This window comes from Zea mays, chromosome 4, assembly GCF_902167145.1.
Source record: "Zea mays cultivar B73 chromosome 4, Zm-B73-REFERENCE-NAM-5.0, whole genome shotgun sequence".
In the NCBI taxonomy this organism is placed as follows: Eukaryota; Viridiplantae; Streptophyta; class Magnoliopsida; order Poales; family Poaceae; genus Zea; species Zea mays.
The window spans coordinates 180,548,714-180,571,293 of record NC_050099.1 but is presented as its reverse complement, the minus strand read 5'-3'; the positions used below and the strand labels follow the sequence as shown (position 1 = coordinate 180,571,293).

General features: G+C 41.5%; 3 protein-coding genes and 1 long non-coding RNA gene across 9 annotated transcripts; 1 reads left to right on the top strand and 3 right to left on the bottom strand.

The window, feature by feature from the left end:
* Nucleotides 1–611: 611 nt before the first annotated feature.
* Nucleotides 612–1,236, bottom strand: LOC103654192 (anoctamin-like protein Os01g0706700). The gene is made up of 3 exons (XM_020551914.3): nucleotides 1,157–1,236; nucleotides 914–1,072; nucleotides 612–815 (listed from the first exon to the last, which is right to left on the bottom strand). The coding sequence occupies exons 1-3, from the start codon at nucleotides 1,217–1,219 to the stop codon at nucleotides 705–707; spliced, it is 333 nt and encodes a 110-aa protein (XP_020407503.1). The 5' UTR covers nucleotides 1,220–1,236; the 3' UTR covers nucleotides 612–704.
* Nucleotides 1,237–3,555: 2,319 nt separating this feature from the next.
* Nucleotides 3,556–6,116, bottom strand: LOC109945590 (uncharacterized). The gene is made up of 5 exons (XR_002268828.1): nucleotides 5,563–6,116; nucleotides 4,206–5,485; nucleotides 4,069–4,121; nucleotides 3,722–3,809; nucleotides 3,556–3,635 (listed from the first exon to the last, which is right to left on the bottom strand). It is a non-coding gene; the product is annotated as an uncharacterized lncRNA (long non-coding RNA).
* A 2,518-nt stretch (nucleotides 6,117–8,634) lies between these two features.
* Nucleotides 8,635–20,241, top strand: LOC103654191 (guanine nucleotide exchange factor subunit RIC1). 5 transcript variants are annotated; one of them, XM_008681018.3, is made up of 22 exons: nucleotides 8,635–9,062; nucleotides 9,156–9,304; nucleotides 9,400–9,481; nucleotides 9,614–10,029; nucleotides 10,735–11,164; nucleotides 11,271–11,494; nucleotides 11,940–12,135; nucleotides 12,243–12,385; nucleotides 12,462–12,636; nucleotides 12,757–12,810; nucleotides 12,975–13,151; nucleotides 16,327–16,439; nucleotides 16,578–16,760; nucleotides 17,397–17,454; nucleotides 17,746–17,805; nucleotides 17,907–17,948; nucleotides 18,029–18,159; nucleotides 18,231–18,366; nucleotides 18,449–18,526; nucleotides 18,698–18,814; nucleotides 19,567–19,629; nucleotides 19,711–20,238. In XM_008681018.3, exons 1-22 carry the CDS (start codon nucleotides 8,817–8,819, stop codon nucleotides 19,810–19,812), a joined length of 3,375 nt encoding a protein of 1,124 aa, XP_008679240.1. In that variant the 5' UTR covers nucleotides 8,635–8,816; the 3' UTR covers nucleotides 19,813–20,238. The 5 variants fall into 5 exon arrangements, with proteins under 5 accessions (XP_008679240.1, XP_008679241.1, XP_008679242.1 ...); XM_008681019.3 differs by having other exon boundaries at nucleotides 8,661–9,062; nucleotides 11,289–11,494; XM_008681020.4 differs by having other exon boundaries at nucleotides 8,701–9,062; nucleotides 19,551–19,629; nucleotides 19,711–20,241.
* LOC103654190 (uncharacterized) lies at nucleotides 14,360–15,614 on the bottom strand. 2 transcript variants are annotated; one of them, XM_020552735.1, is made up of 3 exons: nucleotides 14,927–15,614; nucleotides 14,783–14,850; nucleotides 14,360–14,709 (listed from the first exon to the last, which is right to left on the bottom strand). In XM_020552735.1, exons 1-3 carry the CDS (start codon nucleotides 15,165–15,167, stop codon nucleotides 14,584–14,586), a joined length of 435 nt encoding a protein of 144 aa, XP_020408324.1. In that variant the 5' UTR covers nucleotides 15,168–15,614; the 3' UTR covers nucleotides 14,360–14,583. The 2 variants fall into 2 exon arrangements, with proteins under 2 accessions (XP_020408324.1, XP_020408325.1); XM_020552736.1 differs by having other exon boundaries at nucleotides 14,360–14,850.
* Nucleotides 20,242–22,580: the final 2,339 nt, after the last annotated feature.

The following is a 22,580-nucleotide window of genomic DNA, read 5'->3' as shown; positions in this document are numbered from 1 at the left end:
TAGAATCCAATTCCAAAGATCCAAACAGATAAGAGTTAAACCCACTCAATTCCTAATCCATATGGATCAGGATTGAAACGAACATGCCCTAATTGATATCTAATTGATATCTTTTGGCTAGGGTGCCATCTTACTCTTCGAAATCACCCACAGCACATTACATGGTGCAGAATGTGAGTTTCCGTTCAATTCAACAGACCATTAAAATGAAAGAGGGGAAAAACTGACTTACACTTGACGGCATTCTTTACCATTTGCTGGTAAGATAGGTGGCGATCACCTAATATCTACACTAAACGGTCATATGCATCAAGATATTAGAGCATCTCCAAGAGCTCTCCATAAAACGACTCCTCAAAATCAGTTTCAAGGGACATCTAAATAATAAGTGAGGGATAAATTTTAATCCTTTCTCCAACAGATCCCTTAAAGCAGCAGTTTGTTTCTGGGGAGCCCAAAAAACCCCTCATTTGTAGCTACAAATGAGGGAGTTTTAAGGGCTATGAAAAAGTTGGGGGCACTTTAGGGGAACTGTTGGAAACATGTTTTTGTGTTTTTCCTAAAAAAATAGATTTAGGGAAGACTTCTGGGGAGCTTTTGGAGATGCTCTTACACCCCTAGATTTGTACATCTTTGTACTATACAAAACCGCTCTACCTAAACTACAAAACCAGCGATAACCGCTAAACTGTGCATGGTGTTTCTCAATCCAGTTTTCCGTCAAATTTTGAAATGCTCCTCAAAAGTTGTTTGGAGCAGACGTTTTGTGCCTGAGCTACATACCGCACACGATTTGCTTTCACCCACGCAGGCTCCTAATTGGCAGAAATAAAACCAAGAAACAGCACAAGGGCACTTCAGTTATGAAGAAATCGCAGCAACTGAACAGAAGCAGATAGATACAGAAAATCACCTCAAGCACAAAGTGTGAGAAACCAAACTTGATTAAGAGGAGAGCATGCTCCATTATGAGGATTGCTGCTAGTCCTGGCTCAATCCTCCATTTCCCCTCCTCGTCATACAGACAAACGAGAAGCAAGCAGTTGGTGCATATTGCCATCACAACCAAGAACTGAAAACAAACTTCAGAGTGAATCAGGGCATGCATATTCCCACAACTCACAAGTAGTGAAATTAAAAAGCTCAGCTAGTAAACCTGGAATATGTTCAACAATGCTCCAATTGTAGCTGCAGCACGCGGCTCAGGTGTTTTCAACATGACTAACAACTTCAATGCATCTGCTCTGATTTCAGTAAGATTGTTCTGTAGTCCAAGTAGTTCACAACAACATTAACAGAGTTAAATCAAAGCAACAAACACAAGAGAGGCTAAACAACATAGTGAATTAGTGATTTAGTGATAGAGATCCATACCAGAGCTGCAAAGCAGAATATCAATGTAAATGCACAGGCAAACATCATTATCATGCCAAACTGAAGAGCCAGCTCCAGAAAGTCTGTAGTGGATTCAATATTGCTACGGGAGTTAAAACATTGAACCTGCACTTTATAAAGACAACATCAACGACCACACAAAGTAAACTTAAGAGAATATGTGATGTAGCCAACAAACATCCAATTGATAGGTCCAACCAAACACATTTATAAACCAATCACAATTGTAGAGCTAGTTACTATTAAATTCACGATGACTACACACTACATGTGCTGCCCCCTTAGCCACAATGGATTGTAATGCAAAAACACACTACATCAGTTAAAAAACAAAAATCATTCTACATCCAGTTGTTACAAGCCATTGGTAAAACCCTTGACAGAAGAGAAAGAGCTATTCTCGATGACAAACCAGAGAACACCATAACATGCCCTGAAAATCAAACGAGCCAATTTAGTATAAGATTAAATACCAGAGATAAACAAAAGACACCAAAAGAGCATACTAAAAAGAATATTTTAGCAATCGAAGCTTGACCTATTAATAATAAAACAAACTCAAAACCTACAAACAAACAAGTAATGTGGCCAACCATAAATATCTCATAAGCCTATCGCCAAAGCTTCTTAGAGGTACAATACCAGTTGGCACATGTGATATGGTCTTCTTCTGACACAAGATTGGTACATGGTAACCTATTTGTTGTATAGATGACAGGACACAACACAACTAAAACAACAAATCACTAAAATTGACGTAGTTCATAAGTGCATATTCCTCCAACACTTCGAATAATGGAAGAGTAGTAAGTCCCTCCCACTAATTATAAAATGCAATGAAGGGGTTGAATAATTGTCACCTTCGAACACAGGCCTGGCACATCAAAAAGTCGAGCCTGCTGTGAGAGTGACTACAACAGTAAGATGCAGGGTAACTACGCAAGAGCGTAACCTTCTCATGGCGAGTCCACCGAGAACCTTATAACAGACGACTCAGCCTGGGCAATAGCGCAGAGCCCACGGTTGTTCACCTCTTCATACAGCTCAGCGCCACCCTGTTCAGCGGATTCTTGTGCACTGGAGTTATCACCTTGAGCAATGAGTGGAGTTATCGAATGAGATTTTTATTTCAGACTGCAATGACTGTTTTACACCAAAAGTTGAGGACGCCAATAAAACAACTAGTAATCTTGAGGACCTTACCAGTCCTATGCACCGACCGACCCATGGACAGTGATGATCAAACCGCTCCACATAGTTATTGCAAAACAGACAACTTCATTAATGCTTGCAGGCTGTCGCGGGCGGGGCAGGGTAGGCGTGATCTACGGAGGTGGAGGCATGGCGTAGCCTGTGGACGCCCTCCTTACATCCTTATAGAGTAGTATAGATAAGTCACAACTATTCATACTTAAAAATATAAATAAATTTTACATTATCACAAAAAGATTACAAAGTAAAAGAAATAAAATTGATAAAAATGGTATGAACAAATGAACATGGCGTAGAATCTTGTTAATTGCACATGGGAACTATTATGTCAACAGGGAAAACAAGCAATCTGCTTCAGTGAAGAGAAGTTCAGAATCATCAAATTGATCGTTAGTACTATATATATTATCTCGAGCACCCTCAGTTTGTTATATAACTTCAAACTATCCATAATTGCACATGGGAACTGTTCTATCAACAGGAAAAACAAGCAATCTAGCTTTAGTGAACTAAGTAAAGAGAAATCCAGTATCATCAAAATGATCGTTAGTAATATACATAATATCTCGAGCACCCTCAGTTTGTTATATAACTGATGAGGGGAGCACTGATCCGTTTAAGGATTATCCATGAAACCATTATTATTTTGTTTATACTGCTCATACCATGAAGGTGAAAATCTAGCAAAGCTGGAATAAACATAGTTAACAAATAGCACATCACAATCAATTCAATAAAGTTGTGCCAAAAAGGCATCATTAGTTCAATGGCATAACTAACCATGACTAAACCCAATGTGGTATGCCCTTGGGAATGTCACCACAAACTCTCCAGGATACTGTACTAACCTGAAACAGTACATATTAGCAAAAAAATCATAAGATCTGATGTCTGAAAAATATCATGAACATTTGACCCAATGGAAACTCTGGCCATTTCAGAGCTTGTACCTACAGCAGGCACACCACGGGCTACAAGAACATCTGGAGACATCAATGTTGTCTTCTCCCCAAGCACTGCCAGCGATGCTGCGTAGATTAACAATACAAATTTATGGAACCTGCTAGACCACAACCGAAACATGCAGATGGCGAGCATGAGAAAGGACAAATACCAAGGCGGTCAGGGTTTCCTCCATATCCATGTACACGAATAACTTCCTCTAGCTCTGAGGCTCGGTCCCTAGGGACTGCATACCATGTCTTGGGTGCACCGGTGTGAAAGGAAGTTAACTGGTTTAGTGTAGTGAATGAAAAACTGGCATATTTAAACTTTCAATCAATACATGACAAAAGTAAAGCAGCACATACAATTACTAAGCACACAATTTTCATTTTCTCTATTTTCTTCAAACATATATAACAGCATACATATAGTCTCTAGGAGGCTGGGACTGTGTAATGCATGTTTCCACATAAGGTTCTATAGAACAAATAGAATATCAATATTGATGTCATGCACCTTTTTTCTCGAGCATTAATCCAAGTAGCAGTCCAAAATTTCCTGTTGGCTTCCTTAAGAATAGCAAACAAAAAAAGCAGGTAAAATGGTAATTCTTTGCAAACATGGTATAAAAGAAGGCAGGGATGGGAGCAAACCTTAGTACCAACAGGAAAGCAGATATCCATAGATCCTCAGGAACATAGCAACAAATCGTTAGTCAAAATGCACGTAAAGTAAATAGCAACATCATGCAGGGCAGTCAAACACTGTCTAAATTTCATGCAAAGTAAATAGCAACCCCATACACTTCGTAGTTGTTATCTTTTCCTTCTAATTTTACAAAACAAGCATACACGATTTCTCAAATAACCTTTCCGAAGAAATCCCAAATAGTATAAAACGATCAATAGTTTTGGGTCAGTCTCGTGTACACAATACAAGAAACCATGCTAAAACTATAGATGTAAGCACAGAAGTCCTTACGGGACTATATACCGACCCATCAAGGAATCCGGCTTACAAGACATTTGTATATTCCTAGCCAAAAGAAGGTTGAGCTAAATGGACAGACCAAAATAGTTTAAGCTCTAACTTCAGCTGACTATTAATTAAAACATAATTTGTATAGTGCTAACAAAGGAAGACAAGATCATTGTCTTATAATTCCTTTTGAGATAAATGCACAATGTTTGACTGTCGGATTCCTCGATGGACAAAAATAGCATGTCCATTCTGCGAGTTTGAACATTGTGTTCTGCTTATAAAACCAGTTGGAGGAGTTCTACACAATACATGGTAGTCAGTTTTACTTGAATTGTTTCATATTAATTTGGTTTATCTCCATTGCTTCTTTCAAATATTTAAATAGATCGTGTATTTGCATCAAACATCTGGCCGAGCAAGGGGAAACGAAAAAATAGTCCCTTTTGATAATTGTTTTGTTTGTTCTATATTCTCCTTAACAAGTGCTATGTGCCAAGGCAAAATTTAGCTATGTGTTCTCCACATATACTTGTTCTCCGTCAGTGACTACATATACTTGTTCTCCATCAGTGCCTTCTGATTCACTATTATTTGTGTTGTTTAGGTTATTGCTATGCACCACACCTCTTTCCTTAGCTTATTTACTCTACCTGGTATGGTGACCGCCTTAGAATTAATGTGTTAAATAATTAGGCACATTCATGTTGAATTCTGACCAGTGTTTATTTCAGCTATGGCAAAACTAATGTGTTACTGAATATATATAAAGGTCACTAAAAATTCTAGAAAATAACAAATTCTTATTCCAGAAGTGTGTTGAACAGAAATGTTACATTCTCTAATTGTTGATCATACATATGATGTTAAGCAGAAAAAAATAGACACCAAGTATGTCCAACTGTGTTTAGTAAAAACACGGATAGAAGGTGAAGCCCCATGACTCTCAGGTTCCCTGTGTTGTATGAATCAACAGTAGAAGATTATAGTATATCAATTAGAAATTAAACAAATAAGCAATTAGAAACTTACATAACTATCTATTCGAAGTCCCAAGTGCAGTGGCCTCCTCTTGTTCCCAATCCCCTTAATGGAGATGAAGCTACGGGGACGACTTGCCAGCCAGCCTGGCGGACGGTGTTCTCCATGTTACCCTCGGCACACAGATAGGCACGCATGGCCTTGAACGGGCCTGGGAACAGCTCGACCACACACAAATAAAAATCCAGGGACACCAGCACATCATACTACCCAAGTGCAGTGGCCTCCTCTTGATGAAGTGGACGGGGATGAAGTAGTATGTCCAGGCACACCACCACATCGTACCGCAGGAGTGGGAGGGGATGAAGAAGCGGGCGTGGGCGCACAGAAGAGTATGAGGATGGGGACGGGCCACCAAACGCAGATCTAACCTGACCCAAGTGCGTACAGCGGTGGAGATCACAGGCGAGGATGGTTAAGACACGGCGGCGGAGATCCGGGGCGAGCATGGGCGGGGGCGTGCGGATGAGGATGAGGATGGGGATGGGCCACCAAATGCAGATCTGACCTGACCCAAGTGCGGACGGCGGCGGAGATCACGGGCTTGGGTGGTGAAGACGCGGCGGCGAAGATCGCAGGAGAGCGTGGGCGGGGGCATGACGCGCGTGGTTGACGGGGGCGGGGGCACGGTGTAGTTGTGGACGCCCTCGTTAGGCTCATATAGAATAGTAGAGAATAGGTATATGCTCATGCATTGCTACAAAATCGATATGATAAAATAGAGCAAAAAAATATGCATGTGTTTCCTCAATGTAGATTACTACATTATTCAGAAAACCAATTTGATAAGGGCATGGTACCATGCACGGAAAACAGAATATGTACACACATAATGTGAGTACAATGTTTGGTTGAATATATACAAAATGCACATCAAAATCTGGTAGCCTTCCATGACTACATGTGGGAAGACTAACTGCAATAAAGCACATAAGAATCCAAAAAATGTGTCAAGTACAAAAATAACCAAAACATCAAAGGAGAAAGGCGTCACTATTTTAGAAATAAAACAAAGTCAAGTAGCTAGTACCACCAACAGAATTCGTTCCACAACCTCCCCCTACATAACAGAAGTGACATCAAGTGCATGTTTAAGACTTGTGTAAAGAATCTAAAAAGGTGGGGAGAATATGTGAACAGACACATTTGTGCCAGGAATGCAAACACTTATCCATGGGATTCTTGTTCCTAACATTTGACATTGTAGTGCTTGTCAACCAACAAAACATATTTGCTTATACCAAGTTAACAGAAAACTATACTAAAGTTGGACACCAGAAAAACAACTGTAATTATTCAGAATTGGTAAATAGTGACAAACAAAAGCAAGCAAATGCATAATATGACAGATATAATAGCAAAATGAGTAAATGAATTGTTCCTGACCAAAAAATGAAACACATATTAGGCCTACAGTGCTGCAAATTACATATAAACCATGAAACATTCATTAGAATAAGTTGTAGATCAAGTTACCCAGATTAGCTTGTACGAACCGAGTGGGATGATTCCCCATCATGTGTTGATCGACGTTAGTGCTTCTGCAAAATCCTCTTCATCTTGTCTCCTTCAGTGCAAGCTTGGATGAGCTACATCCGACCACCATCGTTGTTGTAGTCTGCGAAAATAACCTCGGAGAAGAGCACAAGCAGCAGAAATGTAAGGTACCGAGCTAAAAGAATCCTAGGATTTGAAAACAACCAATAGTGTCTGAAACTGAGCATATGTTAACCAGAGCATATACTATGGAGACAGCACATGTTAAAGCTGAAACTGAGGAACTAAGGTTAAAGCGCTGCCTTATTCCAATTAACCAAAATCCTTGCCCTAACCTTATGTCTGCATCAGCAGTTCTTAAGCACAACTTAACACACGAAAAAAGATCTAGGGATTGGGGTTCTTACTGGGGCCTGAGAACACAACAAGAAGCCCCTAAATTGGATGGGTGTGGGCTAGACGATGCCCCGGGGCCTTCCAATTGCGTGCGGGCAACACCACTGCCAACTTCTCGGCGGAGTCTTCATCGCCCGCCGCCTTCTCCTTGCAATCGCCTGCGGTGGCCATAGGGGGAGCTCGGAGAGGGGCGGCTCTGGCGTCCTTCGATCCGTCGGCGTCGACCTCACGAGCAGGGGAGGCAGCTAGCGAGGATCCGGGCATGGGCGGTCGCGCCGGGAGACGACACGGATGGCGAACTTGTCCTGCCCGCTGTTCCCTTTCTTGGAGCTAGAGGAGGAGGGAAAAGGCCACGACCACGCCGCACGGGGGGCGAGCTGGAGCTCCCAACAGTGGAGCTTGAGGCGTCGGGGTAGGTGCTGGCGGCGTGCCGAGGGCTCGACATGTTCTGCCTCGCGAACCACAACGCGCCCACGGTGCTCTGCAGGCCCATCAGCGAGAGGAGAGGGAGGAGCCACCGCATCGATTCTATGAACCGAGGCCAGATCTAGAGCCAGGAAGCTAGGGTTCGCCAGCTGCCCGCCATGTCCTCCACCGTGTCGTGATCGCGTTACGGCGTCGTCCCCAATTCCTCCTGCAGCATGCGCCAACACCGACGCCGCAACGGCTCAAGCCGGATAACGTCGCGGTCGCAGGCGACGAGGCGGCACCCTCGTATGGCGGCAACGAAGACCGAGGCCGGATTCTTCTCCCCGCGCGCGGCGGGGCGTGCTACAGGAAGACCGGCGCGCGAGCGCGCCTGGAATCTCGATGAGGAGAGGCCGAGCGTGACGCGATGGGCGTGGGAGTGGAGGTGAGCGGCGGCGGCTATAGGATTGGGAGAGTAGAGAAGGGGAACGACGACGGTTGTGCGCGATTGAGGAGAGAACAGCGAAACGGACGGATGGGACGCACGATACTACGGACGGTCCAGATGGATGGGAGGCAGAACGACAGACTACCCTTACAGCCTTAATAGGTAGTATAGATTTACAAACTTAATGCTAAATAGGACAATACAAATTTGCATCACAGATTCTCTATTCTATTTATTCGCAATCAATAACAAATAATAAAAAAACTGGTATCCAAATAAGTATCGGCATATGATCTGATGCTGAATTATAAAGCAAAGATTTAAAACTACCTTAAAAAAAGAGAACTAAAATTAAAGCCAAAAAATTTGCTGCATCGCTCGCGTCGCACCGGCCACCGTTCACCCCTGACCCCCATTTCGTTCCTTCCAGATCTCCCCGCCCCCGCATCTCGCCCGCCAGCTACCGGCGAGTGGGCGCGCGCCCGCCGCCGCCGCGATGTACCTGGCGTACGGGTGGCCGCAGTCGATCCCTCTGGACCCGGACGACTCGGACCGCGTGGTCCTCCTCCGCGTGCTCGGCCGCCTCCTCCTCGCCGTCTGTCCGGCTTCGCTTCACCTCTGGTCCGCCGCCCAACACCGGGTCCGCCTAGCCCGCTCCGATCGCTCCCCGGAGTCCCTCGCCACCCATGGCCACAACGCGCACGCCGCGTGGAGCCCCGACGCCAGGACCGTCGCCGTCCTGGTCAGCCCACTCCCCCTCCCGGAGCACTTCGCTCGCTCCCTCCGCCCGCGGGCGCGGCAGACTCACCATGCTGTTTATGCGTGCTGTGTACAGACCTCTTCCTTCTACCTCTACGTTTACAAGGTTCAGCACTCGGGAAAGCAACTGATCGTCGGTGGCAAGCAGGTCCCGGGGCTTTGCCTGGCTAGTATATCCCTAATCATCACCGAGAAGGTTCCTCTCGCCAATGGCGTTGCTATAACGTACTATGTCCGCCGCCCCTTAAGTCTTCGTCTACAAAATGAGGCGCTCCACTACTGCAGGGGAGCTGACTTGTAAGTTTGATGTCCTGTTGCAGGAGCAATTTCGTGTGTGACAGCAAAAGCATGCTCCTCGGACTATCCAATGGGCATGTGCAGGTCGTGTCCTGGAACGCTGAGGTACATGGAAATGCATGCAACTTTTGTTTATTGTAAGTTACTGATTATTAGGTGTGAAATATAGGTCTGCTGTACCCGCTCTTCCTACTTGCTATGCTAAGTGTTGTCTATGTATTTGTTGTTGCTTGCCAGTTCTCAGACAGCTTCAAGCTTGGTTGCTATGTGTGTTCATCTGAGAAACCTACTGCTGCCGTAGATGCGTTGGTGTTTGATCCTCCCAGTTTGCGAGAAAGCTCTAACGCAAGGCCTGCTCCTTGCTGCACAGGCAATTCTTCTATTGTCCATGTTGAGCTGTCGGTGAAGCTGAGATTGCTGGTTGCTTTGTACTCAGGCTGTCGCATTGCCCTCTGTACTATTGGTAAGAAGGGATTAAGGCAGCCTGGCAGCACCAGAGTGGAGAGATGGTTGGACACTGATGATGCGATGTGTACTTCTGTGGCTTCTGAGCAACAGATTCTTGCTGTCGGGTGCAGTAGAGGTGTTGTTGAATTGTATGATCTAGCAGAAAACACACGCCATATACGAACCATTTCGTTGTATGATTGGGGGTAAGTCTCACATGATATATTATTGTTCACAAGCTATAGTAGCTGTTACATGGATACTTCTGATTGACTGCCTAAATTTCTGGCAGTTGATGTTAAATTTGTGCTAATTTGCGAGACGACCCTACCTGGCACTTTGTCTGGTTAAAACACTTAGGGCCCGTTTGTTTCCTTTCATTTTGAGGAATTGGAATTTAACTAATGCAGTAGGCTATTTTTTTTAGAATGTGACATTCCACAACTTTCCAAAGTGTATATATAAGCCTATCTCAAATTCATGGGGTGAGAGATGAAAATTAATTCTATAGATTTACATGTTACTTTTCTAATGTACAATTTATAACACACTCTTCTACTTGTTTCTCTATAACATAAATGTAGTGTATAACTATCTATCTGATATGATTTAGGATAACATACAAATACATTACATAAATAAATATATTAACTCAATTAGTTTTGTCTAAATTATAATTATTAGAATAGAATTCAATTCCAACGAAACAAACGGGGCCTTATAGAATTATGTTGTTATCTCGTGTTTAGGCTCAACCATTTCCTTTCCCCTAGAGTTATCAATTGTTTAGCATCTTGTGAACCTGTGGTTAAGGTGTAACCGTGCCAATTCGCACCACTCTACTTTTGGTTATTCTATTTGAAGCTGAGCTTTAACTACTCACTTTTCTTCTTTTTTGGGTAAAACTGTAGGTATTCAGTGGAAGATACCGGTCCTGTTGCCTGTATATCTTGGACGCCTGACAATTGTGCTCTTGCAGTTGGGTGGAAATTTAGGGGACTTACTGTATGGTCTGTGTCTGGATGTCGATTGATGTGTACTATTCGTCAAACTGGTTCAAATTCTGCCTCATCTCCTATGGTGAAACCTAGCGCTCTAAAATTTGAGCCTCTTATGGGAGGAACATCACACATTCAATGGGATGATAATGGATATAAGTTATTTGCTGTCGAAGAAAGCTTGTCAGAAAGGGTTCTTGCTTTCTCATTTGCCAAATGTTGCCCAAACAGAGGGCTTTCAGGCACAACATATTCCCACCAGGTTCTTTATGGGGAAGATCGAATCCTTTTGGTGCAACCGGATGATGCCGATGAACTGAAGATATTGCATCTTAATGTTCCAGTTAAGTGTTAACTTCTTTGCCTTTGATTTATTTGAGAGGTTAAAATGCTGCAGCCTCTGTTGTTTGATGATGCATTTTTATGACAATATATATTTTTTGAAGTAGATTTCATACATTTCCCAGAACTGGCCAGTTCTACATGTGGTGGCAAGCAATGATGGGATGTACTTGGCAGTTGCTGGCTCTCACGGACTAGTGCTATATGATTTGCGAAATAAAAGGTGGCGTTTTTTTGGTGATGTTACACAAGAGCAAAAGATCCAATGCAAAGGCCTATTGTGGATGAGAAAAATTGTTATTGTGTGCAACTATGTTGAATCGTCAAACACGTGAGTTTTCACTTCTATACCATCTTTCTTGCTATTCCTATCCTGTAACTGACTTGGCCCTGTTTGGTGGAGCTCTGGTCGGCTTTAGCTCTGGCTCCTCCGTGTGTTGAAGCAAGGAGCTGTTTTCTTATCTCTTCTCAAAATGAGCTAGGAGCTGGTGAAGCCACTATTTTTGGCTTCACTAGATCAGGGTCCGTGTACTGTAGCAAGGAGCGGGAACTGTTTGGAGCAGTGCCAAACAGGACGAAGGCTCACATTTTCTGGTTGAGCATGGGAGAAAGCTCGCTACATGAGAGTTTCTCACATTGAACATGATCATAGAAATACTAGCTGAACTGCATTTTTTCTGTTGATATTTTGATCTTATTTTATTAACTTAGGCCTCCAGTGTCTTTCCAATTACAATATATTTTAGTCACAGACATGTATGATTCTTTTGGCTCAGGTATGAGCTCCTCTTTTTCCCAAGATATCATCTTGATTATAGTTCTTTACTCTACCGGAAACAACTGCTTGGAAGGCCAATTGTCATGGATGTTTTCCAGGATTATATATTAGTTACTTACAGTCCATTCGATGTACATATCTACCATGTGGTGGTCTCGGGAGAATTATCTCCTGCTAGCAATCCAGTTTTAAAGGTAATATCCATCATGAAAGATATTTGCAACTCCAATTCAGAATGTGTTTCCATTTTTTCTCTGTGAATAGTTATTCTTATTCAGTTATTTTTTGTCTGAATGAACAGCTTTCAACATTGCGAGAACTTTCAATCATGAGTCCAAAAAGCCCACCTGTTTCAATGCGCTTCATTCCTGAACAAAATGACAAAGGAGCGCTGACAGAAGATACTCATGGATTTTCTGATCTTTTGTCCCAGCAACCATCAAGGTATTTCCTCCCCCCTAATAATGTTACATAATCCTTTTATCCTTTGTTTTTATTGTTTTTTAATTTATGAAATCAGATGTTTGATCTTGCGGACCAATGGGGAGCTTTCTGTGCTTGACATGGACGATGGACATGAACACACTCTCACAAATTCAATTGAACTCTTTTGGGTCACCTGTTCGCAGTTTGAAGAGAAGGGTAGTCTTATCAAGGAGGTTTCATGGCTTGATTACGGTCATCGGGGTATGCAGGTTAGATTGATCTTATTATATTGTACATAATCACTTCACCATAGATGCCTCTTTTAGGGCATAGTTACTTTTCAAATATCCCTTTCTACCCTTTTATAAGCAAAGCAACACTGGTTGCAGGTGTGGTACCCATCACATGGAGCAGATCGTTTTAAGCAAGAGGATTTTTTGCAGGTATAAGTCTCTGCCATGAGATAATTATGAATATCCATTATAAGTTTTGTTACCTTTATGAGAAACTTGCTGTAGTCATAATACTTTCATATTCTATTCCTCTTCTTTAATTCGTTGAAGACCTCATGATGATGATATTAACAGCTTGTCATGTTATACTGTAGTTGGACCCGGAGCTTGAGTTTGATCGTGAGGTGTATCCTCTTGGTCTTCTTCCAAATGTTGGTGTGGTTGTTGGTGTTTCTCAGAGAATGTCCTTCTCAACTGCGGAGTTTCCATGCTTTGAGCCTTCACCTCAAGCCCAAACAATATTGCATTGTTTATTACGACATCTCCTTCAGGTAAATCACCTTGCATTTATTGGTTCTAGATCTCATGTTTCCATTTGTATTCTAAGATGCCTTTTATCTACTGAGAAAACAGTTGATGTTTCAAAATGCATCTAGGTGTCTAGGTGCTTGTTGCGTCATGACTCCCGTGTCTCTGATATATGTGATAGTGTAGGTGCTGACCACCTAGTCAGGCCTTGGTTGGGCTGGCGCCACAGACTTGGTGCTGGTGTGTGTAGAGGAGTGCTCGTTGGGTGCTGGCTGCTGGGGGACATGTGGGGTGGGGTACTGGGGGGTGATAACTGGGATGGAACTTTTGTAGGAGAGGGATCAAAGGGCTCTGGTGGGGTTGGAGGACGTTATGTTTCTGTTGGAGGGGAGTGTTAGGCTGGTTCCAGCGCTAATAGCCTATATCTACCGCCACATCAGCTATCGTCCGGTTTGTATCTACCATTGTTAGTCTTTATCTACCGCAACGCTCCAGTGCACAACCTTTACCGTGAGCCTACAGCCACCTCAGCAGCACACAGTTTTTTTTACAAGCTCTTTTTAGAAATGAAACACGTCGTTTTATCGAAATAAAATTTCGTCTGAGTATATAACTAAGCAAATAAAAATTATAAAACAAATACAAATTACTATAGTTTATAAACCGTAAATAAAATCGACATAATTCATCAAACATAAAAAATCATGTAATATCTGAAACTAAAAGTTACATAATTCATATTTTTTTTACATCAAAATTATGTGGACCAATTAAAACTTTAAAAGATGACATGTGGCAGCTGACAGTCGGCGATACTGCCCCACGCGCGCACTGGCCTTAGGGGATTAGGTTTTCTTCTTTTTAAAGAAATGTTGATGTGAACATCTTACTAGTAACTTGCTCGCGCTTTGCGCGAGTTGAATTAATGTGTTAAACTGGATAGCAACTCAAATTAGAGAATTCGAGGCTTACATAACATTCTTCTAAGTATTATATGAACAGGAATCAAATAATTTCATGGATAGGGCCAAAGATGGATAATAAACAACATATAAATTGAAGTTCACATTATGTCAATAGTAATCAAAGCATTTTATTGATTAGGAGAAAGATGGACGGTAAACAACATAAAAACCAGAGTGCACGTAAAATTCAAATGTCGAAGTCCAGCATTGATGCAACATTGCATCACGATTTAATAAATAAAACTTTAGCTCAGTCTGGTAAGGCAAGAACAGAAAGCAAGGAAGCTACCATAGTCAATTGGAACTGTAAATAGATTTGTAGCAGTAATGAAATATTGAAGTTTACAAATGTAGCAACATGAGGAGCTTAGAGATTATATTACTGTGTACATATATTTGTAGCAGTAATGAAATGCTGAAGCTTCAAAACGTAGCAGCATTGATGAACAGAGCGTGTGCATCTCTAGAATCGTATTCAAAATACATAATCTTATTCAGTTTGCATGTCGTCATTACTACTTTTCCTCCTTGTCACCCGGCGTCGTTTGGGGGAGGAGGGGGTGGGCTCATGAAGGTGTGTAGCTCGGCGGGAAAGACATGATTGAGGATAGGGCTCCTGGCGGCATGCTGTGGAAGTCACCGAACGGAGGAGGATCCAAGGAGGTGATACGGAGATGATGGACTGTTACCTGTCGATGCGATTGGTGAACAGAGCGGGAGTGCCATGACATTGACGGTGGCGACGCCCTAGCTTCAGCTGTCAGATGCGTTGAAACCCTAGCTAAGAGTATGCGTTGTTGGGGAGGAAAAGGCTACAACGTTTTTCACCTAACCTGCACAGATGGTGAAGACGGACGAAGCTTCTAGAGAGGGGACGCACAGCCGCTGGTCCCAGCCGCCGACGCCGCAGTCACGGTAGCCGACGCTAGGCACGCGATGCCTATATGTACGCCCTTCTAGAAAACAGTTGATTTTTTTTATGAACTGCACATTGCTAGAATTCTCCAGGCGCCTACAGCGGCCCGGGGAGGCTGAGAAGAAATCTCGTCCGTTGATGGAACATCCTGCGCACATGTTTTTTTGCCGACGTGGACGCACGGGTGCACGCGTTTGCGTCGCGCTCTATATAGTAGTAATTTAGTATGAGCATCGTGCTGCTCTTTTGGGGCTGGGTAGAACTTGGTTACCTTTCAGTAAATTAGGCAGAATGAAGGAATGTTTCATATTGAATTTTGGGTTCTAATCATAGTTTTCAAATCGTCTGATCGTCAGATCGTGGTCTGTGATTGATTAGGCGATTAATCGCGCTTAGGACGTCGACCAGGACGGTTAATCCGTGACTGGTCGGCCACCTAGTCGTCCTATACAGTTATACACTATAGTGTATAGTTATATACTATATAATTTACTTCAAACAGAAGACAGTAGTCCTACACCTACAACACTACAGCAGTAGGTAATCAAAGTATCAATTATCAAGCTCAAACAAACAACAGTATAGTCTCAAACAGCACTGATATCTGTGCAGGATGAACAAGGAGAAAAAGTGGTTCAGATAAGGGGATTCAGAAATCAGAACTCAAGTGAGTTCTTCCTGAGAAAATCTAAACTGAAACCAAACTGTATTGAGTTCTTTATCAGTTGAATCCAAAGATACAAACTGAGACCAATGCTTGAACATGAAGCCTTGAACACAGACAGAGAGATGGATGGATAGTGAAAACTGAAAAGTAAATTCGGATTTGGAAACTGGAAATGAAGCGCCAATCAACATTTAATACGGCGCCTACATGGAAACGAGACGCCCAAAAATTAGGACGCAGACGCGACCTTTCCATTTCCAGGTCGCAGCAGTTAAGAACCGGACGACTAATCGTGATTAAGGAATGATATATCGGACATCTGGACGATTAGGCCACCTAATCGGGTCGGTGGCCCTAATCGGCTACATGTGACCGACCAGACTGATTAATCGCGGTAAATCAGACGATTTGAAAACCATGGTTCTAATATTTGTCTGCAGTAAGTTATGTAATAAACTAATAAGGCTATTTTTTTGACCCAGAATCCCAGATTGTTTACATCTAACATCTCAAAATTAGTTTGTTACATCATGAAATTCTATTCCTGATGGTGCTGTGCTGCTCTGCCTCAATTTTTGTTGACTTATTGGTGTAAACACATTTTCTGACACCTCTAAATTCAATTATCCTATGTTAATTGTTTAAACCAGAGGGACAAGATTGAAGAGGCTTTGCTCTTGGCAAATTTGTCCGCAGAAAAACCTCATTTCTCTCACTGTTTAGAGTGGCTTCTGTTTACAGTATTTGATGCAGATATATCAAGGTACTTTTTTAGCTTGCTATATTCTGAAACAAAGGCAATTTTCATTGCTTTACAATGTCCCATCCCATCTATAATTTAGTGGCTTTGCTAGATGCGCTCTGGTAAGTTCTTTTTTTTTCTGACATGTTTTAATTACAGGCCAAGTGCTTCAAAAAATCAGGCTTCACAAAAAGTTGATTCTCCCAAGAAATCTCTTCTTGAGAAAACTTGTGACCTACTACGGAATTTTCCTGAATATATGGATGTTGTAGTCAGCGTTGCTAGGAAAACTGATGGACGACACTGGGCTGATCTGTTCTCTGCAGCTGGACGATCCACAGAGTAAGTGTACAACCCTTCTATTTGAACTATGCATATTCCTTTAATTCACATCTTCAAAAAGATAATGTTCTTCCAATTCTTGCTGTTGTTCTGCCTGTAGTAATTACCATAGTCAGTATCAGCATGTTCCATCTTATATTCTTATATATGTGGTGTGCCTGTAGTTTGCATGTAATTACATTACACCTGACACACCTCTCATAGCCAGTTCCCATCCATGTTATCTTTGTGATTCATATGTTAAGGCCAGCCACTTGTCCAAAAAAGAGGTTATTAGGACTAATTATCATGGATCACTAGTGTAGTAAGAATATCTGCTAATAGTTGCCTCTGAGAAATTTAGAGAGTTGTCTGGTTCCTTGTGTTTGAGAGGACAGAAATGCTGTTTTGTTTCTGTATGCCACTTTTCTTCATTTTGTTGATTCTTTATTGATTACTATAAACATATGTAGAATTTAGGATTTATCAGGACCCATGCATCAATTAGTATACCAGAGCATGAACAGAGTATGGTATCCTTAAACTGGCTAAAGTTGAAATTGTTCTGACAATATCTTAATAACCCGCAGTATTAAATTTGACAAAGATTTCAAATAAAATAATCATGCTTTTAGTATGACCAAACTTTCATGATAGGATGTTTGAGGAATGCTTCCAACAGAGGTGGTACAGGACTGCTGCTTGCTACATACTGGTATGTAACTGCTGGAGGTGTTATGGTAAACCTTTTTAGAATGTTCTGATACATCATAGAGGTCGAATGCATATAATAGTGTTGTACTTTTGATACTGCAGTTTCTACCTCTTGTTTTTATTGCTTGCAATTCGTCCAATCCTGTATGGAGTTAGTTTATTGATTGTTGTAGTTTATGCATGCATGAAGAAAACATTATTGCTAGTCTTTTATTATGAATTTATGGTCATTGATATTTGTTTATCATGAATTTCTTCTATAATTAGCATTGGTAATGTTTTGCAATTATAGGTCATTGCTAAGCTGGAGGGCCCTGCAGTCAGTCAGTATTGTGCACTCCGTTTGCTACAAGTAATTCTCTTACCTCCACTATGTGGCGGTTTTAGCTTGGACATTAGTTGCCTCAGATGTTCATCTCTCAGACTCACTTCCATGTGGTTGTTGCTTTCCAGGCTACACTTGATGAGTCTTTGTATGAGCTTGCAGGGGAGTTGGTATGCTTCTTGTGCTATATGTTGTTTGTTTTCCTTTATTAGTATATTTCAGATGAATAAGGGAGTACCTTCATACTTAGGTTCGCTTCTTACTAAGATCTGGAAGAGATTTTGAGAATGCCACTTCAGACTCTGAGAAGCTATCTCCAAGATTTCTAGGCTATTTTCTGTTCCGTTCACCTTATAAGCGGCAATCTTCTGATTTGAAAAGGTGCACCCTGTTCTTTACACTTAAACTGCTTCTGTTGGAAAATCTCTCATGTTATTTCTTTTGTTCGACAGTAACTCAACGAAAGAACTTAGTCCACATATTGCTTCTGTTATGAACATTCTAGAGCGCCATGCTAGCTATTTGATGTCTGGCAAGGAGCTTTCTAAACTCGTCGCTTTTGTCAAGGGGACTCAATTTGATCTTGTGGTGAGACTCCTGTCATTCATTGCCTTAACGAATCTTATTGTCCAAAGCCGTTTGTCATCAATCTATGCTGTAACATATGCAGGAATATCTACAACGAGAAAGGCAAGGGTCTGCTCGTCTGGAGAATTTTGCTTCTGCACTCGAACTGATTGGACAAAAGGTTCTGGTCAATATATCACAAAGTTTATGATTTATTATGCTTATCATTATTAATTTATTATATTCTCATGCCCCTTTGGTCCATCCATATGAATAAAATATTTTTGGTTTTCATCTGCTTCTTGAAACTTACTTATCATGTACATGTTGGTATTCTGATTTCTGATGACAGCTCCAAATGGATACACTGCAAAGCCGACTTGATGCAGAGTTCCTTCTAGCTCATATGTGTTCAGTCAAGTTTAAGGAATGGATCGTGGTGCTAGCTACTTTGTTGCGGCGTACAGAGGTAAAATTTTAAGAGTTCATTATTTTACATGGTTTAAAATTATTGTATACAATACACATGTTAACGTTTTGTAATAATTCATTTTAAACTTGCTGCTGTCTTCTTTTATCTGGACTACCCTACCCCACAACACACATGTTACTTATCAGTTTTCTGTTTTTTTTTTGTAATGGTCTATTTCAGACCTTTTTCTTCTTCATATATATGATGTGTAGCTCTCCTACGCTTTCGAGAAAAATATTTATTTGGAGACACTGATTTGAGTTGAACTTCCCAAAGAAATACCCCTTATCCAAGCGTTCCCTGCAGAGTGCATCTCAAGTTCAAAACCTGCACGACACAATTATGATATCGAGACAGACTTTCTAAATGTGCCTTAAAAAAGGAACTCATAGCAGGATACTGACATGTGAAATAATCTGCTACAAACTTCTAGATGGAAAATATCAATTTTCTGCAAATAACAACATCCCAGTTTCTTATGTTGTTACCAAAATGGAAAATATAGATAGCCTTGTTCCCTATTTCCAGTAGGAATATATGATCCTAAGGCAGCGAAGCTAGTTAATCCGAGTTGATGTACTATTTGACATTGTTCTTGGCACTGGATAAGTCTGGATGCTATTCTGATCTATGAGAACATGTTTATTTAGTTTTTGAAGGTACATCTATTTGTAGGGGTTTCTTTTGATGTGAATTGTTTGACTGAGCAAAACAACCCCATCATTTGTGATAGATTTTTGCTTCCTTAGGTTTTGGTGGATCTCTTTCAGCATGATTTGCGATTGTGGAAAGCATATAGCATTACTCTACAGGTTTGTGACCAAGATATTTTTTGGTTGGATTTATGAACTTTTTAGGTATCTCTAACATGGTCACAATCATCCTTGCTGCAGTCACATGATGTATTCAGGGAATATCTTGACCTTCTTAATATCTTGGAGGAACAGCTTTCGTCTGTCTCTGATCTTACATTGCAGAATGGACCATTGTCATGAATGCTGGACGGTGACACTGATTGAAAAAAACAACTGAATACGGCGTTTTAGCCTTGAGTTAATTAACACATACGGCGGGACCAGGAATCTGATGTAAATAGATTATTCAGGGTGTTTTTCTCTTTGAGCAACACCCCGAGGTGCTATGGCAGTTTTTTGTACAGTGATCAGCTAAGCACCTATTGTTGTATCATTAGTTTGTTGCAGCGGAGTTGAGTCTGCATTCTTCGCCTTACTGTAAATATGTGCTGCGCCCTTAACATTGTAAGCCATATACCATTCTGAGCAGCAAGTTCTTTTCTCTGTTCCATAGAATCGTGTTTAAAGCTAGAAGCCTAGAACATGTAGATAGTCTTCACCTGATGTTTGTAGACTCCGAGATATTATTAAAACTGACACTATGATTTCTTAATTGCATTTTTTCCATGGCATACTGATGTTTTTTTTTACTTTGCGCAATTAATGGAAATACCCTAACCTGCAGGCGGAATTTAGAGTGAATGGGGTTTGCCCTGCCCTTTGGCAGGTTATTTAATAGCGTGTTTGGTTTGAGGAATGAGCTAGTCCATCATCTTCTCACTCCTCACTATTTTTGTTTGGTTTGTAGAATTGAATGAGTTGATCCATCACCACCTCATTCCTCATAGTCAGTTAGTTAGTACTAATGTGAGGAATGAGGTCATCTCATCAAATTTAAGGAATGAACCCATGATGTATCAACTCAATTTGGATGTAGTGATTCATTAAACCAAACACCCCCAAAGTGTACTCTGGAGAAAAGTTAACATTCCAAAAGTGTTTTCTACAGCTATAGGAAATGTATTTTACTTCTACAGTAGGTACACCGGCAACCATGTATGTTTCTATGACAGCATCCGAGCCGTTCATCCACAACGTGCTGCACATGTCTAGCATCTCCATTGCAAGGTCCTAGATTTATATATGTACACAAAAGCATGCACTAGAGTGTTTCTGTATCATCCTTGAAAGGTTCGGCACAAGTCTGAAAAGTATTCATTGTTGTCCATCACTGTCATATTTAGTGCTGTCGCAATGTGTAGTAGACTGTTCACTGATGTGTGTCATGGCCAGATGCACCCTTCGCTGTATGAATAGTTGCCAACATGGGCAGCACGTAGTGATGTAGCCATGAAGGTCCGCTGATGCCCGAAAGAGTTAATTAGGAGCGTGGCAATTAATTTGGTGGTTTTCCTTTTCTCTGTCACGGTGACCGTGCCGGCAGGACTCCGAATCATCGCCGCGTCAGTTGCGCAATTTGCTCGCGCGCGGACTTTCTGGGGTTCGCCACTTGCAACCGACACGGTAAAACGTCCTTTACTCTAAAATTTTTAGAGAAGATTTCTGTTTCCAAGAGCGTTTAGATAGCGTCCTCTATTTAGGTAACGCTGCTGGTGGATACTCTATTTATAGAGTTTCTTTTCTTTTTCTCTATCCATTTTAATATTTTAAAGTTTAAATAACTCATTTAGTAGTATAACAAATACGTACTTACAAAAATTAAAATAAAATATATCTTTAATATAGATATTTATGTGTAAACCCTAAAATACGTTTTAAGCAACTAGGAAGTCCCTTTATTCTTTTTTATTGGAATTGATTCTAGTATATGATTTATTATGAAGCATAACCTTCCAAATGAATAAACAAATAAAACCAATATTGGGATTTAATGACTCAGATTTAAATTTGACTTATAAAATTTAAATTACAATTTCAAATCTCAGAAAAATAAATAATAGAGAGTTTTCCTATTTAATTAATATAAATGTTTCTTTCATTAACATTACATCTAGAAGCATTTAAATAAATAAACAATAAATATAAGATAATAAATAAATAAAATCTTTGCATCTCATGTTCAATATTTTCATTGTTGCATGATGACTTGGACGTGAAGTTTGAATTAAAATTTGAATCTGGAATTTGAAAATAGAAAATATAAAAGAAAAAAGAGAGAGAAAGAAAACAGACTTACCTGCGCACTAGGCCGCTTCCTCATCGCTTGGCCCATTTCCCCCTCTCCTCTACCCCTCAGCCGTGTGGGCCGGTCAGGCCGCGACCCCAAACCGTGGTGCTGACGCACGGACTCCAATCCAACCGAGGGGTTGTTGCGAACTCCATGAATGAAGTTATGCCAATCGAGTATAAAACAAACCTCTCATGCGACCCCACTCATCCATCATCCCCTCGCACGCCATGAGCCATAGCCTACCGGGGAGGAGCTAGCCGCGTAGGGGGGGAGAGTTGGGGGTCGCACGATCGATCTACGCATATGCCATCACCCGGGCCTCAACGTACGACTAGGAGTTCGCCGTTGGGTATCGAACTTCGGCACTGACTCGATAGCCGAGACCGCTCGACGAATCGTGAATCCCTTGTCGGAGTTATTCTTGAAAGTCGCCTAAAGGGGGGTGAATAGGGCGAATCTGAAAATTATGAACTTAAACACACACTATAAGCCGGGGTTAACGTTAGAAATGATTTCGAGTCCGAGAGAAGGGAAAACAACTCAACCAACAAGTAAAGCGGATGAACACGGTGATTTGTTTTACCGAGGTTCGGTTCCAAAGAACATAGTCCCCGTTGAGGTAGTCACAAAGACCGGGTCTCTTTCAACCCTTTCCCTCTCTCAAACGGTCATCTAGACCGAGTGAGCTTTCTTCTTTACTTCTCACGGGTCACTTAGACCCCGCAAGGATCACCACACAATTGGTGTCTCTTGCCTTGCTTACAAAGCTCTTGAGAGT

Excerpts from the sequence above, each read along its gene's own strand:
- LOC103654192 (XM_020551914.3), bottom strand. The coding sequence starts at position 1,219 with ATGTTGAAAACACCTGAGCCGCGTGCTGCAGCTACAATTGGAGCATTG. Across the intron at positions 1,073-1,156 it reads CATTGTTGAACATATTCCAG|TTCTTGGTTGTGATGGCAAT; the intron begins GTTTACTAGCTG and ends GTTTGTTTTCAG. Across the intron at positions 816-913 it reads TCTCACACTTTGTGCTTGAG|GAGCCTGCGTGGGTGAAAGC; the intron begins GTGATTTTCTGT and ends TCTGCCAATTAG.
- LOC103654191 (XM_008681018.3), top strand. The coding sequence starts at position 8,817 with ATGTACCTGGCGTACGGGTGGCCGCAGTCGATCCCTCTGGACCCGGAC. Across the intron at positions 12,386-12,461 it reads TTGTCCCAGCAACCATCAAG|ATGTTTGATCTTGCGGACCA; the intron begins GTATTTCCTCCC and ends TTATGAAATCAG. Across the intron at positions 19,630-19,710 it reads CATATAGCATTACTCTACAG|TCACATGATGTATTCAGGGA; the intron begins GTTTGTGACCAA and ends TCCTTGCTGCAG.
- LOC103654190 (XM_020552735.1), bottom strand. The coding sequence starts at position 15,167 with ATGTGCGCAGGATGTTCCATCAACGGACGAGATTTCTTCTCAGCCTCC. Across the intron at positions 14,851-14,926 it reads CGTCTTCACCATCTGTGCAG|CTGAAGCTAGGGCGTCGCCA; the intron begins GTTAGGTGAAAA and ends CGCATCTGACAG. Across the intron at positions 14,710-14,782 it reads TTCACCAATCGCATCGACAG|GAGCCCTATCCTCAATCATG; the intron begins GTAACAGTCCAT and ends GCATGCCGCCAG.